Raw genomic sequence first — 14,512 nt, 5'->3', positions numbered from 1 at the left:
AGTTAAAGTGGAAAATTGGGAAACTTTATTTCCTCTTACAACTGCAACTTATGACAAGCTTTCTATGAGTACTCTTGATTTTTTGCACCATTCATTGAATTTTATGTAACTACACAGAAGTGGGGATAGGAGATGAGCATTGGGAGTAGGATAATCAAGGAAAATAAAGGCAGACTTGTTATAAACAAATAAAGATCATATTGCTCTTGCTCACTTGATTGTTCTTGTTTCTTGGGAAATGCTTACTCTGACAGAACACTCTGTAGTCTAATGAATGTCATCCCTCCAGAGTCAAATCTAGCACCTGATCTAATGGGTTACACCTTACTACCTAGGAAAGAAATATATCCTCTCTTTGGAGACCACTTAATACCAACACCATCTGGGATCTATGATATCACTTCAGTATATTTTGGAGGTATTGAGAAAAGCCCAAAACATCACCAGACTTTAAAACAATCTATTTTTGACATTAAAAATGACAAACTATAGAAATCATGCAAGTATATAATGCAGGAAATTGGATGTCTCCTATTATGCTACCCTTATCCTTTGTTTCCCAATTTACACAGGTAAATGCTTTTCAAAAGCATGAAAGGTAAAGGGCAGGGTATTAGCAAAGCTATTCCTATAACTGAAAAGCAAAGACATCTAAAAGCCCACGTTAGTTTTGTTTTCATAAACATCATAAAAACAAAAAGAAAAACCCTACTTCTTGTACAAAATGTTTTTGAAAAGCACCCAAAGTTACCCATCAGGTACTTTAAATAGGGTGTCCAAAGGTCATCCAGTCAAAGATTGCTAATAGAAGAATGTGTTTGGATTTTTTCATAATACCATGAACTTGCTATTCATTTATCAGGTACATTTATTTGACTCTCAAAGCTCTTAAGAATACTGACCTTCAAAAAAATGTAAACTTTTGTAAATAAAAGGTAAAAAAGTGAATAATCTCAAATATTTACTTAGACCTCTAAAAAAGAGCCCACTGCTTTCAATATCCATAGTTACCAGATTCTTCTACATAGTCTTTTTTCTCCTTGATGCCCATATGTCATTGGGTTTATAGTTCATTTAACATCTTTCCCCTATTTCTTCTTTTAGGTTTTCTACCCTCCAACATTCTGTTCTCCCAGTAGAGTTTAAACTCACTGCTAATCTGTCTTCTCTGTTCTAGTCTTTTAGTCTCCCATTGACTCCACTTCCTCTTCAGACACCTATAGAGCTCTGATAGATCAGGCCAACAAGCTCTTACCATTGTCTCTACTGTCATGACCCACTAACCTTCCTCCTTAACCACTTTACCTTTCCCCAATGTGGAATCTATCCACTCATGTATTTACTTCACACTTCTCTTGGGTTCTCAAACCTCCTACAGAGAAAGCCATATAAACATGTTATATAGACCCATTGTAAATTTAAGATTTCCAACTTCAGGTGGCATTTCAAAGCTACTCAGTAATTCCTTTTATCAGCACTAGTCAAAAATTTTGCCCTTGCTCACAAACTTTCTTATTATGTAATATTTGACATATATAAAATGATATGTTCCTCATACATATAAATTTACATATTATAAAACAATAACATTGTTTGAAATCAAGAAATTACATGAGAAAAAAATTTAAATATGTCCTCACATTAAAGTGTTTAAGTGTTATTCTTTTTCAATTCTTTTTCTATTTCTTTCAAGAGTTCTCTACATGTGGCCCTAATTTTGGCACTAGTGATAATTACGGAAGGGAAAGTTCTTAAGTATTTCAATTTTTATTCTGTAAATATCTTCATTTCTTTGCAAACAATACCCAGAAATCTCTTCATATACTTAATTCACTATATTCACACTTCAAAGTATATTAAAATTGAATATTTACAATGGAAGCTATTTTAAAAATAATCAAATGGTTAAATAAATATTAACACCAATGCAGGTACTGGTCAGAAACCAACTGTATTTACATTTTCTGTAGAATTCCATTAAACTTTCATGAATTATTATTGTTCATCAATTTTATTACTTTTTCTGTAATTCAATCCTTGAGTGGCAAAAGCCTAAATTTTATTTACCTGTATTAGTTTTTCCAACTGATAGAACTTGCAATGAAGATCTTCAAAGTTGTTTTTGTAGAGATCTCGTAAACCATAGTCATACATGATTTTCACCAAAACACAGAATGCTTGTTCCTCTGGCATCTACAGGAAAATAGATTTATATAAAACATGACTGAATGGCATTTGGCCAGAATGTCAGAAAAGTTCCTTCCTGTTATTAGTCCTCTGCATTAATAGCTAATTTCCTCAGAGCCAGCCCTCTGCAGCAATATTGGTAAAATTTGTGTTGAAACCTTCCAGCTTCCTTACTGGACATGAACTTCACCCTTTTGTGAATTTTGATCATCCTGTTAATTCATTCATTAAGCCATCTTTTTTTTTTTAAGATTTTCTTTATTTATTCATAGAGATGCAGAGAGAGAGAGAGAGGCAGAGACACAGGCAGAGGGAGAAGCAGGCTCCATGCAGAGAGCCTGACGTGGGACTTGATCCAGGGTCTCCAGGATCATGCCCTGGGCTGCAGGCAGCGCTAAACCGCTGCGCCACAGGGGCTGCCCTCATTAAGCCATCTTAAAAACAGGTAATACAGTCACATGATTTAAAAAATCAATACAATGCAAAAGTATGTAAAGGTAAAAGTCTTACCTCTGTATAATAATTCCCGAACCTGATCCCCACCTCTTTGGCATAATCCTGTAACTACGCTCAATAATTTCTCAGTATCCTGCTAGTGTTTTTTTATGCAAATAAAAGAATCACTTTCTTTTTATTTTTTCCCTTTCCCACATAATATTCTATATACATTATGATGCATCTTGCTTCCCCCGCCCTCAATAATATTACCCAAAGAGGGATTTCTGGGTCAAAGGATAAATGTATTTTTCATTTTGATAATAAGGTACTGTCTTCCCATGGTCTTCTTGATGTTGTTGTTTTCTTTCTACACAAAGGTTTTAGGAAAGAATTTTATGAACTTTTATCATTAAGAGTTAAACGGCAAAATCTAATATACCCCTCCCAGAGGCATTTTTATCTGAACAGAGAATGAAATCTAAAATCCAAGGAACAAATCTCTAAATTGTGGTATCAATAAACTGAAGGGATTTAGAAAGATACATATCCAATATTCTAGAAATTACATCAAGCAAATAGAAAAAGATTTTATCTTTAACTCAGTGTCCTAAGATGTAACTATTATGTAAACATTCACTTTTTTTTAAATAAAGATTTTATTTATTTATTTATTTATTTATTTATTTATTTATTTGAGATAGAGAGCAAGAGAGAGAATGAGCACAGGCAGCAGGGAGAAGCAGGCTCCCTCCCCGCTTAGCAGGGAGCCCGACTCAGGGCTTGATCCCAGGACCCTGGGATTAGGACCCTGAGATCAGGACCTCAAGACAGGACCTGAGCTGAAGGCAGATGCTTAACTGACTGCACCAACCAGGGACCCCAGTAAACATTTACTTTCAATATCACTTCTTTGAAAGTCTGACCTTGGATGATTATGGTATTAGACTCCTTTCTTAGACTAAATTCCCACCCAAATAATTGAATCAAGTAGAGTTCTATTTACTCACTTAGAAATGTAACTGTTTTTTAAATTTCCTACACAAATTGGCCACTTCTAATTCTTCTAATAAACCATGAAATACAGATTAATTAAATAAAACCTCCTAAAGTAAGTATACTTAGTTGTTTTTTTAAAAAAAGATTTTATTTATTCATGAGAGACATACAGAGAGAGAGAGGCAGACACAGGCAGAGGGAGAAGCAGGCTCCATGCAGGGAGCCTGACGTGGGACTCCATCCTGGTTCTCCAGGATCAGGCCCTGGGCTGAAGGTGGTGTGCTAATCTGCTGAGCCACCAGGGCTGCCCAGTTGTCATTTTGATTCTCTAAACATTTGTTTATTTCTTTTTTACCTATGAGGTATTTGGGGCTTTGACCCCAGGTGTTCAATTCAACAAGTATTTTTCAGCTTATACTTAGAATACAAGTGCTCTGTATTCTTCCTCCCCCAACAGTTCTGTCATTGAAGCTTCAAGTGACACTAATTTGCATATGCATGGTATACTACTCTCACCACCATGATCTAAGCCTCTCCTACTTCCTCTCAGATCTCTATTAAAATGGTCATACAAAAGCGCTCTTGTAAAATAACCATAGCCAGGACTAGAGAACCAATTCGCTTATTTTTTTCTAAGTGAATGATGTTTAGTTGAATATTTTATCATTTGGTAACCTATAAAGGGGATAAACCTTTATTGCCTTGCATGGGTAAGACCATTAAAGCAAATAAAAGGTTTTAAATGCCTTTTAGTATTCATACATGAACATGAGAGATGCATGCACTGTGCTAGGCCCTGTGGATATAAAAGTAATGCTATCGCATCTTCCCAAAGGACTAGTAAATAGGCACCTCTCCTTGACTTTGACATTGACACAGAAATCCTGGGATATGAGAGGTAGGATGTGTAGATGAGGAGTTAGATATCACCACAGTTAGAGCACAAGTAGAAGAATGGCTGGATATGACCAGGGCAAATTAGTCAGGAAAATGATAAATGAACATAAATCTCTGCTTTGCTTTTGGGTATGGAGCTTAAATTCTCCCTCCCTCCATCTCTCTATCTCCATCTTTCTCTGCTCCCTTCTCCTCTCTCTCCATCGGTTTCTCTCTCACAAACAAAATATCTAATACATGTTCTCCAAAAACAAAAGCCTTTGTAAGTTTGAACTTGATCACCCCAAATAAAATGGACAATCCCAGTCTATAATCTTCATTTTTAAAAAATTTATAGTTAAGAGAGTTAGGAGTCTTAGAGCTATTATCCTTCATGTCTAGCTTTAGGCAATGTAATCTCAAAATGATGACCACAATAGATTAGTTAGCAGATCCATCACCTCACACAGTTACAATTTTTGTGTGTGGGTAGTAAACACTTTTTAGATCTCTCTTGGCAACTTTCAAATATACAATACAGTATTGTCAACTATAGTCACGAAACTGTTATATATCCAAAACTTACTGATTTTATATCTTAAAGTTTGAACTATTTCACCTCACTCACCCCCACTCACCCATTTCCCCCACCCCCTGTGGCAACTTACAGACTATTCTCTTTTATGACTTCAGTTTGTTTATATTCCACCTATAACTAATATACAGTAATTGTCTTTCTTTTATTTATTTTACCTAGCATAAGGCCTTTGAGGTCCAATCACGCTGTCATAAATGGCAAGATTTCCTTTTTTATGACTAAATAATATTCCATTATATGTATATACATTATATGTACCTATTCACTTGCTGATGGACACTTAGGTTGTTTCCATGTCTTGTCTACTGTAAATAATGCTGCTATGAACATGGGGGTGCTAATATCATTTTGAGATGGTAATTTCATTCTCTTTGGATATATACTCAGAAGTGGAACTGCTGGATCACATGGTAGTCTATTTTTAATTTTTCAAAGAACCTCCATACTGTTTTGCACAGTAACTGCACCAATTTACATTCCCACCACCAACAGTGCACAAAGGTTCCCTTTTCTCCACATCCTGCCAATACTTGTTACCTCTTATCTTTTTCATAATAGCTACTCTAACTGGTTTGAGGCAATATCTCATTGTGTTTTTGTTTTGCATGATGATTGGTGATTCTGAGCAACTTCTCATATGCCTGTTAGATTTTGAATATCTTCTTTGGAGAAATGTCTACTCAAGTCATCTGCACATCTTCTTACTGGGTAATTTGGGTTTTTTTCTTTTTCCTCTTGAGTTATAGGAGCTCTTCATATGTTTTGAATATTAGCCCTTCTCAGATATGTGGTTTGGAAATATTTTTTGCCATTGTGTAGACTGCCCTTTCATTTTGTTGATGTTTCTTCTGCTATGCAGAAGTTTTTCAGTTGATGTAGTCCCACTTGTTTATCTTTGCTTTTGATGTCATAATCAAAAAATCATTGCCAAGACCAATGTCAAAAAGTTTTTTTTTTTTTTTAATCTATGTTTACTTCTAGGAGGTTTATGGTTTCAGGTCTTACGCTCAAATATTTAATCCATTCTAATTTTTATGAGAGATGTAAGATAGGGGTACACTTTTATTCTTTTGCATATGGCTGTTCAGTTTTCCTAACACCATTTATTAAACTATCTTTCTCTATTAAATACTATTAGCTTCCTTGTCAAATATTAGTTGAATATATATGCATAGATTTATTTCTAGGCTCTCAGTTCTGTTCCACTGGTCTGCATATCAATTTTTATGGCAGTAACATACTGTTTCAATTACTATAGTTTTGTAATAGAGTTTGAAATCAGAAAGTGTGATACCACCAGCTTTGCTCTTCTTTCTCAGGATTGTTTTGGCTATTCGGGGTCTTCTGTGATTCCATGCAAATTTTAGATTGTTTTTTCTAATTCTGAAAAATTGCCCTTGGGATTACACTGAATCTGTAGATAGACTTTGGTTAGTATAAACATTTTGACATTACCAATTCATCTGATCCATGAGCATGAGATAGCTTTCTATTTGAGTCGTCTTCAATTTCTTTCATCAGTGTTTTGTAGTTCTCAGTGTATAAATAATTCACCTCCTTAATTAAATTTATTGCTAAATATTTAATTCCTTAATACTATTGTAAATGGGATAGTTTTATTTCTTTTTCAGATAGTTCATTGTTAAGCATATAGAAACAGAAGTGAAGTTTGTGTGTTGATTCCATATCCTGCAATCTTACTAAATTTGTTTGTTAGTTCTAATAGTTTTTTGGTAGTCTTTAGGGTTTTCTATATATAAGATCACGTCATTTGCAAAAGAGACACTTTCATTTTTTTTCCTTTCTGATTTAGATATTTATGATTTCTTTATCTTGGCTGTCTGCTCTGGCTAGGATTTCTAGTACTATGTTGAATGGGAGTGGTGAGAGTAGGCAACCTTGTATTGTTCCTGGTTCTTCGAGAAAAAGCTTTCTCTTTTCTTTTCTTTTCTTTTCTTTTCTTTTCTTTTCTTTTCTTTCTATTTATTTATTTATTTATTTATTTATTTATTTATTTATTTATTTATGATAGACATAGAGAGAGAGAGGCAGAGACACAGCAGGAGGGAGAAGCAGGCTCCATGCCGGGAGCCCGACATGGGACTTGATCCCAGGATTCCAGGATTGTGCCCTGGGCCAAAGGCAGGCACCAAACCGCGGAGCCACCCAGGGATCCCTCTTTTTCTTTTTCTTAGTGGAGATGTAATTGACACATAATATTATATTGGTTTCAGGTATACAACATAATAGTTCAATATTTGTATATAATGTGAAATAATCATAAGTCTAGTTAACATTTGTCACCATACACAGTTCATTTTTTTTGCAATGAGGAATTTTAAGATTTACTCTATTAACATCTTTCAAATACCAATATAGTATTTTTAACTATGCGGTACATTACATTCTTATAACTTATTTATTTAATAATTAGAAGTTTACACCTTTTAGCTCTCCCTTCACCCATTTCATGCACCCCTAAGCACTACCTCCATCTTTGGCAACTATCAATTTGTCTATGTCTATGAAATTTTTTTTTAAATTCCACATATAAGTGAGATCAATAGTATTTGTCTTTCTCTGTTTAACTTACTTAGGATAATGCCCTCAAGGTCCATTCATGTTGTTGCAAATGGCAAGATTTCATTCTTTCATATATGAGACACATTTTCTTTATCCATTCATCCATCAATGGCCAGTTAGGTTGTTTCCATATCTTGGCCATTGTCAATGATACTAAAATGACCACAGGGGTACATATATCTTTTTGCTTTAGTGTTTTTATTTCCTTTGGATAAATACCCAGAAGTTGAACTGTTCGACCATATGGTAGTTCTACTTTTAATTTTTTTAAGATCCTCCATACTGTCTTCCACAGTGGCTTCACCAATTTACACTCCCACTAATAGTGCACAAAACTTTCCTTTTCTCTACATCTTTGCCAACACTTGTTATTTCTTGTCTTTTTGATAATAGCACTGTAATATATGTAAGTTAATATTTGTGTTTTTGATTTGCATTTCCCTGATGATTAGTGATGTTATCCATCTTTCATGGATACCTCTTGGTCATTTGTATGGCTAGAGGGAAAACTTTTAACCTTTCACCATTGAGTATGATGTTAACAACTGGCTTGTCATATACTGCCTTAATTATGTTGAGGTACATTCTCTACCCAATCTATTGGGAATTCTTATCATGAACGAATGTTGAATTTTGTTAATGCTTTTTATGCATCTACTGAGATGATTTTTATCTTTTATTCTACTAATGTGATGTATCACATTTATGACTTTTGTATGAACCAACTTTGCATTCCATGGATGAATCCCACTTGCTTATGATGTATGATCCTTTTATTTATTTTATTTTATTTTATTTTATTTTATTTTATTTTATTTTATTTTATTTTTTTCTGTGTGTATGATCCTTTTAATGTGGTGTTCAATTCTGTTTGCTACTCTGTTCCAACCTTTACTATTTTCTTCCTTTTACTAACTTTGGGCTTAGTTTGTTCTTCTTATTCTACTTCCTTGAGATATAAAATTAGGTTATTTGATATATGATTATTTTCTTGATTCATGCATTTATCACAATAAACTTTCTTCTAGAACTGCTTTTGCTGCATTTGATAATAGTGTTTTTCCATTTTCACTTTTCTCAAGATATTTTTTAACTTCTCTTATGATTTCTTTTTTAAATCACTGTGTGTTCAAGGGTCTGTTGTTTAATTTCTGCATATTCATGAAATTTCAACCTTTTCTCCTTTTACTTTCAGTTTCATACTACTGTGCTTACAAAGGCTACTTCATATAATTTCTATATTAATGAATTTCTTGCAATGTTTCGGTGGTCTAACGTATGGTCTATTCTAGAAAATGTCCCATGTGCACTTGAGAAGAATGTGTATTCTGGTGTTGGATGGAATGTTTTGTATATGCCTGTTCATTACATTTGGTTTATAGGTGCTATTCAAATCTGCTGTTTCCTTGTTGGTTTTCTGCCTAGATGACCCACTGCTGACAGTGAGGTATCAAAGTCCCCAAATATTGTTGCTGTTCATTTCTCTTTTTAGTTCTATTTGTATTTGCTTTATATATTTAGGTGCTCCAATTTGAGCAAATACATATTTCTAATTGTTATATCTCCGATGACATTTTTATCATTGTATGATGATTTTGTCTCTTTTGACCTCTTTTAGCTTAAAGTCTATTTTGTCTAAGTATAGCCACCTCTATCCCCTTTGGGCTGCCATTTGCTTGAAATATCTTTTTTTATCCTTGCACTCTCAGTCTATGTGTGTCCTTAAGACTAAAGTGAGTCTCTTAATAGGCAACACATAGCTGGGTCTTGTTTGTTCCCCCCCCCCCCAATCAGCTGTTCTATATCTTTTGATTGGAGAATTTATCCATTTATGTATAAAGTAATTATTAATAGGTAACAATTCATTATTGACATTTTGCTGTGTTCTGACTTTTTTGTAGGTTGTTTCTTGCTTTCTCTCTTGCTGTCTTCCTTTGTGATTTAATGACTTTCTGTGTTGTTATGCTTTCTCTTCTCTTTATCTTTGGTGAATCTACTTCAGTTTTTGCTTTGTGGTTACCATGAAACTTACTTAAAATATCTTATTTTAGGTTTATGAAAACTTAACTTTGGTAGTATACAGAAACTACTAAGTAAAGGTATTAACTTTCACTTCTCCCCTACTTCACACTTTATAGGTTACTGATGTTACAGTATACATCTTTTTTATATTGTGTAGAAAAATTATTATAGTTATGGTTATTCTTAATATTTTATAACTTTACACAAGAGTTGTAAGTGAATTATGTACCACCATTATATATTACAAAATCCGAGTCTGACTACATAATTACCATTACCAGTGAATTTTATACATTCATATGTTTTTACAATGTTAATGAGCATCCACTTATTCCAGCTTGATGAACGAACACCCTTTAGCATTTATTGTAAGGAGATCTAGTGATGATTAACTCCCTCAGCTTTTGTTTGTTTAGGAAAGTCTTTCTTTTTCCTTCATTTTTGAAGGGTAGCTTTACTAGGTATCATATTCTTTTTCTTTCAATATATTCTTTGAATATATCATCCTACTCTTTCCTGGTCTATAATGTTTCTGTTAAGAAACTGAATAGTCATATGGGGAATTCCCTTGTATGTAATGAGTAGCTTTCTTCTTGTTGCTCTCAAAATTCCCTTTGATTTTTGAACCCTGTTCAGATTCTAACCATCTGGAGTCTTCTGGGCCTCATAAATCTGGAATTCCTTTGGTATTCCCAAGTTTGAGAGGCTTATAGTCATTATTGCTTTTAAAAGACTTTTTGTCCCTTTTTCATTTCCTTCTGGGATTCTCATAATGTATATACTGTTTCATGTGATTGTGTCCCATAAGTACTGTAGGCTTTCTTTCTTTCTTCCTTTTTCTTTTTCTTTCTTTCTTTCTTTCTTTTCTTTCTTTCTTTCTTTCTTTCTTTTTTACTGTAGGCTTTCTTCACTTTTTCATTCTTTTTCTTTTCTTTCCTTTTAAAGATTTTTAAAAATTTATTTATTAGAGGGAGAGAGAGACTGAGTCAGAGCATGACTGGGGGAGGGGGTAGAAGGAGAAGCAGACTCCCGAGCAGGGAGCCCAATGTGGGACTCAATCCCAGGATCCTGAGATCATGACCTGGGGCAAAAGCAAACTCTTAACCAAATGAGGCACCCAGGCACCCTTTCATTCTTTTTCTTTTTGCTCCCCTGACTTAATAGTTTCAAATGACCTATCTTCTAGTTCACTGATTTCTTTTTATATTTGGTTAAGTGTGTTGTAGCTTTCTATTAAAGCCTTCAGTTCAGTCATTGTATTCTTCAGCTTTAGAATCTTTTTGATGGTTTCTATTTCTTTGTCAACTTCATTTTGTTTTCCTAATTTTATTTAGTGATCCCTGTGTTCTTACACTTCACTGAACTTCTTTAAAAGGATTATTCTCAATTCTGAATTCTTTGTCACACAGTTCATATTTCTGTTTCTTTAGAGTTAGTTGAGCTTTATTAGTTTCCTTTGGTGGTGTCATGTTTACCTGATTGTTCATGATTCTTGATTCCTTGGATTGTTATTTGCATACTTGAGTAAGTAGTCTCCTCTTCCAAACATTACAAGTTTGGTTTGGCATGAAAAGATCTTCACCAGTTAGCTCAGCTTAGGGTACTGGATGGGCCAATTAATAGTATTCACTGGCAAGCAGGGCTTGCTATCAGAGTCTAGTTGAATGAGGCCACTGCTTATGCTCTAAGGTCAGGGGAGATGGTATTAGCTGGGCTACACAGTTGGGCGAGGCTGCTGGCTGTGCTCAATAATCAAGCAGGGCCAGTGGGTGGACTCTCTGATTAGATAGGGCCCATGTTCCACTGTCAGGTGGGGCCACTCTCTGGGTTCTGCAATCACTTTCAGGTGAACAAAGTTAGGGGCTACATTCCCCAGGGAGGGTAGTTGTACTAGTTCGACTCCACAATCAGGGAGGATTATGGGTTGGGCTCTGAAATAGCTCTTGGAGGAGAAAGAGAGTCTTAAGCAGGCTCCATGCTCAGCATGGAGCCTGATGAGGGGCTCATCCTCACAACCCTGAGATCATGACCTGAGCTGAAATCAAGAGTTGGAGACACTTAACTGACTGAGCCACCCAGGTGCCCCCTAAGAGAGTATTTCTTAAAGGTAAAATGTCTTGACTGTATTTACTCACAGGGGGATGTTGAGAAATGGCTCAAAAGCACTGATGCAAGAATTAACTTAGAACAGGAAAATTTCTTGCAGTCTTAAGGAAAAAGTGATTTGGTAGTATAGGAGGACTTCTTTAAAATACACTAAAAGTCCTGTAGTAAAGGTATCACTATTAGATAATGTGACATATATCTATCTAGCATCCTATTTTCTTCTCACCTGGAATCAAAAACCCTTTCCCTGTAGGGAGAAGTTCATCTAGTTAACTATCAGCGACAAGATGGACTCAAGACCTGGGCCTGGCCAATCAGAATATCATAGCATCCTGGCCTCAGTAATTGATTCAGAGATAGCAGCAGGTTCCGAAGATGGGCCAATCAGAGTCCTCCGGGGATTTTTTTTTTTTTTTCACGCAGTAGTTAGAGCAAAAGATGGTCCCTTTTTTTTTTTTTTTTTTTAAGATGGTCCCTTTTATTTTTTTTATTTATTTATTTTTTTTAGATGGTCCCTTTTAAATGAAGTTGTAAAGTTAAAGACATATGGAAGATAGGTCAGCCATATTGCCTATTTTGTGACCTGCCCATATAAATTAAAAAAAAATTTAAGCAGAACAGAGATAGAGAGACATAGATTCCTGATGACAAAATATGAACTCTTGAATCCAATCATGTCAAAATCATCTCTGCCCTGGACTTCCTCATTATATGAACCTATAAATTTCCTTTTTAATTTCAGATACTTGGAGTTAAGGTTATGTCACATGTAGCAGAATCCTGAATAATATGATTGCACAAATACTTTTTCTTACATAAACATATAAAGACACCAGGAAGTCAGTATCTTATACCCTGGATTCTGTGGAATTCCTTTATGAAAACTAAGAAGTAGCTCTGCCTCTCCTTTCTTAACTCCATTGGTGAAATCTTACCCTAAACCTATTTTTTTGAGGCGATTGCAGTAAAGGATTTACAATTTTTAAACTTTATTTCATTTAAAATACAACCCACAAAAAGTGCATAAAAGTTAAATGCACACTTTAATAAATCACTTGATCATAAAATAAATCCAAAAAATTATAGACAAGTGGAACCACCACCCAAGTTAAGAAACAGAGTACTCTCAATACTCTTGAAGATCCCTTTATGTCCGATCCCAATCATGACTCCCAATTTGTCAAGAAATTACTATTCTGACTTTATCAGTAATCACTTCATTGGTGTTATTTGTATTTTCTATCTAGGTAACATCCTAAAAATAGAATTTAGTTTTGTCTGCTATTGAACTTTATGCTAAATGTAATCATACCAAATGATGCCAAGTTATTCTTTGCTTTCTTACTAAACCTTATATTTGTATGGTTCATTCACATTAACTTATATAGTGTAAAACATTCATTTCATTGTTATAGTTTTCCACTATTAAATATAACACAATTTTTCCATTTTAATGTCTAATTACAATTCTGGTATTAGGCATTCTAAAGTGGACATTTGAGTTGTTTGTTATAAACACTGATCCTGGGGAAATTCTAATACATGACTCTGGTATACGTATGTGTAAATTTGACTAAGATTCATACCTAGGAGTGGAATTGATGGGTATGCATATCTTTGTCAGATAAAGTCTTTGGTTTCCAAAGGAATTGTGACTAGTCATAGTGGGTTTTGTTTTTAATATTTTATTTAAGTTCAATTTGCCAAGTCATATTGTTTTTAAAAAATTCAATAATTTTAAACATTCTGGACTATCCAAAAATAATCCTTTCTGGAGTAGGAAAGTTTCCATACATGCCAATAGTAATATACATACAGTAATTTAACCTTAAAAAGGAACATGATTTTCCAAAGAAAAAATTTTAAAATACTTGCAGCAAATATGCTAGAAAAATATATCAGGTTAAAAATTATTTAAAATATTTTATATGATTTTTAGAATAAATGAAATATATAAAAGGAAATATCATTATATCCTCCTATATGTATATTTATAAATATATTTCCAAATAAGCAATGATTAATACTATAATGATCATATTACTTATCTGTGCTATGGCTTTCTTGATCAACTGTAAAGGATAAATTTCTTGCAATTCTATCAATAGATATAATAGCATCTACTGTGATAAACAATTCTTGTACTGCTTAAAATACTACAAATTGCAAAGCTATTATCAAAGCACTGGGAAATTTCCAAGCACAAAGAGAACCTAATTATTACTTAAAACTACTTACACAATGGAAAACCTTAAAAATTCTAAACTTTAGTTTTTGAACATACTTTCATTTTTGATCTTCCCTTCTTCTGAGGCAGTGAATGTGAAATATAAATGGCCATGGTGAAGGAAAAGACAGCATCCCCAAAAGAATCAGGTTCTGACAATGATTAATATGGAGCTGCCAAAGAATGTCTGGCAGCAGAAAGAAGCAATTGCTTATGTAACTGATAAAAAAAATTAGTCAGTAACACCCTAATAACGTATCTCCCTAGAACCTGAGATAATATATATGATGAATTGTTTAGACTGTATTCTTCTACCTACAGAGGCAAAAGTATGAAAAAGAAAAAGAATTTACAGTTATTTTCTCTTATTCAAATTAGTTAATGGATGGGTTGGTCAGTTATTGGAATATGCTAATTAAAAGAATTATTGCATATACTTTCAATTAAAAATTACAATAATATGTTTCTCATTAACACTA

General features: G+C 33.9%; 1 protein-coding gene across 7 annotated transcripts in view; it reads right to left on the bottom strand.

Annotated features, from left to right (window-relative positions):
* The window catches only part of RABGAP1L (RAB GTPase activating protein 1 like), a 735,225-nt gene that overhangs the window by 262,880 nt on the left and 457,833 nt on the right, over positions 1-14,512 (bottom strand). For 6 of the 7 annotated variants that reach the window (XM_077901744.1, XM_077901747.1, XM_077901750.1 and 3 more), the window contains one exon: positions 2,068-2,193. The exons of the other annotated variant lie outside the window; for it this stretch is intronic. In XM_077901744.1, the coding sequence (XP_077757870.1) occupies positions 2,068-2,193 (126 nt within the window). The remainder of the gene's footprint in view (positions 1-2,067; positions 2,194-14,512) is intronic. 7 annotated transcript variants of the gene reach the window in all.

This window comes from Canis aureus, chromosome 6 (genome assembly GCF_053574225.1).
Source record: "Canis aureus isolate CA01 chromosome 6, VMU_Caureus_v.1.0, whole genome shotgun sequence".
In the NCBI taxonomy this organism is placed as follows: Eukaryota; Metazoa; Chordata; class Mammalia; order Carnivora; family Canidae; genus Canis; species Canis aureus.
This window is presented reverse-complemented; position numbering and strand designations above follow the sequence as displayed.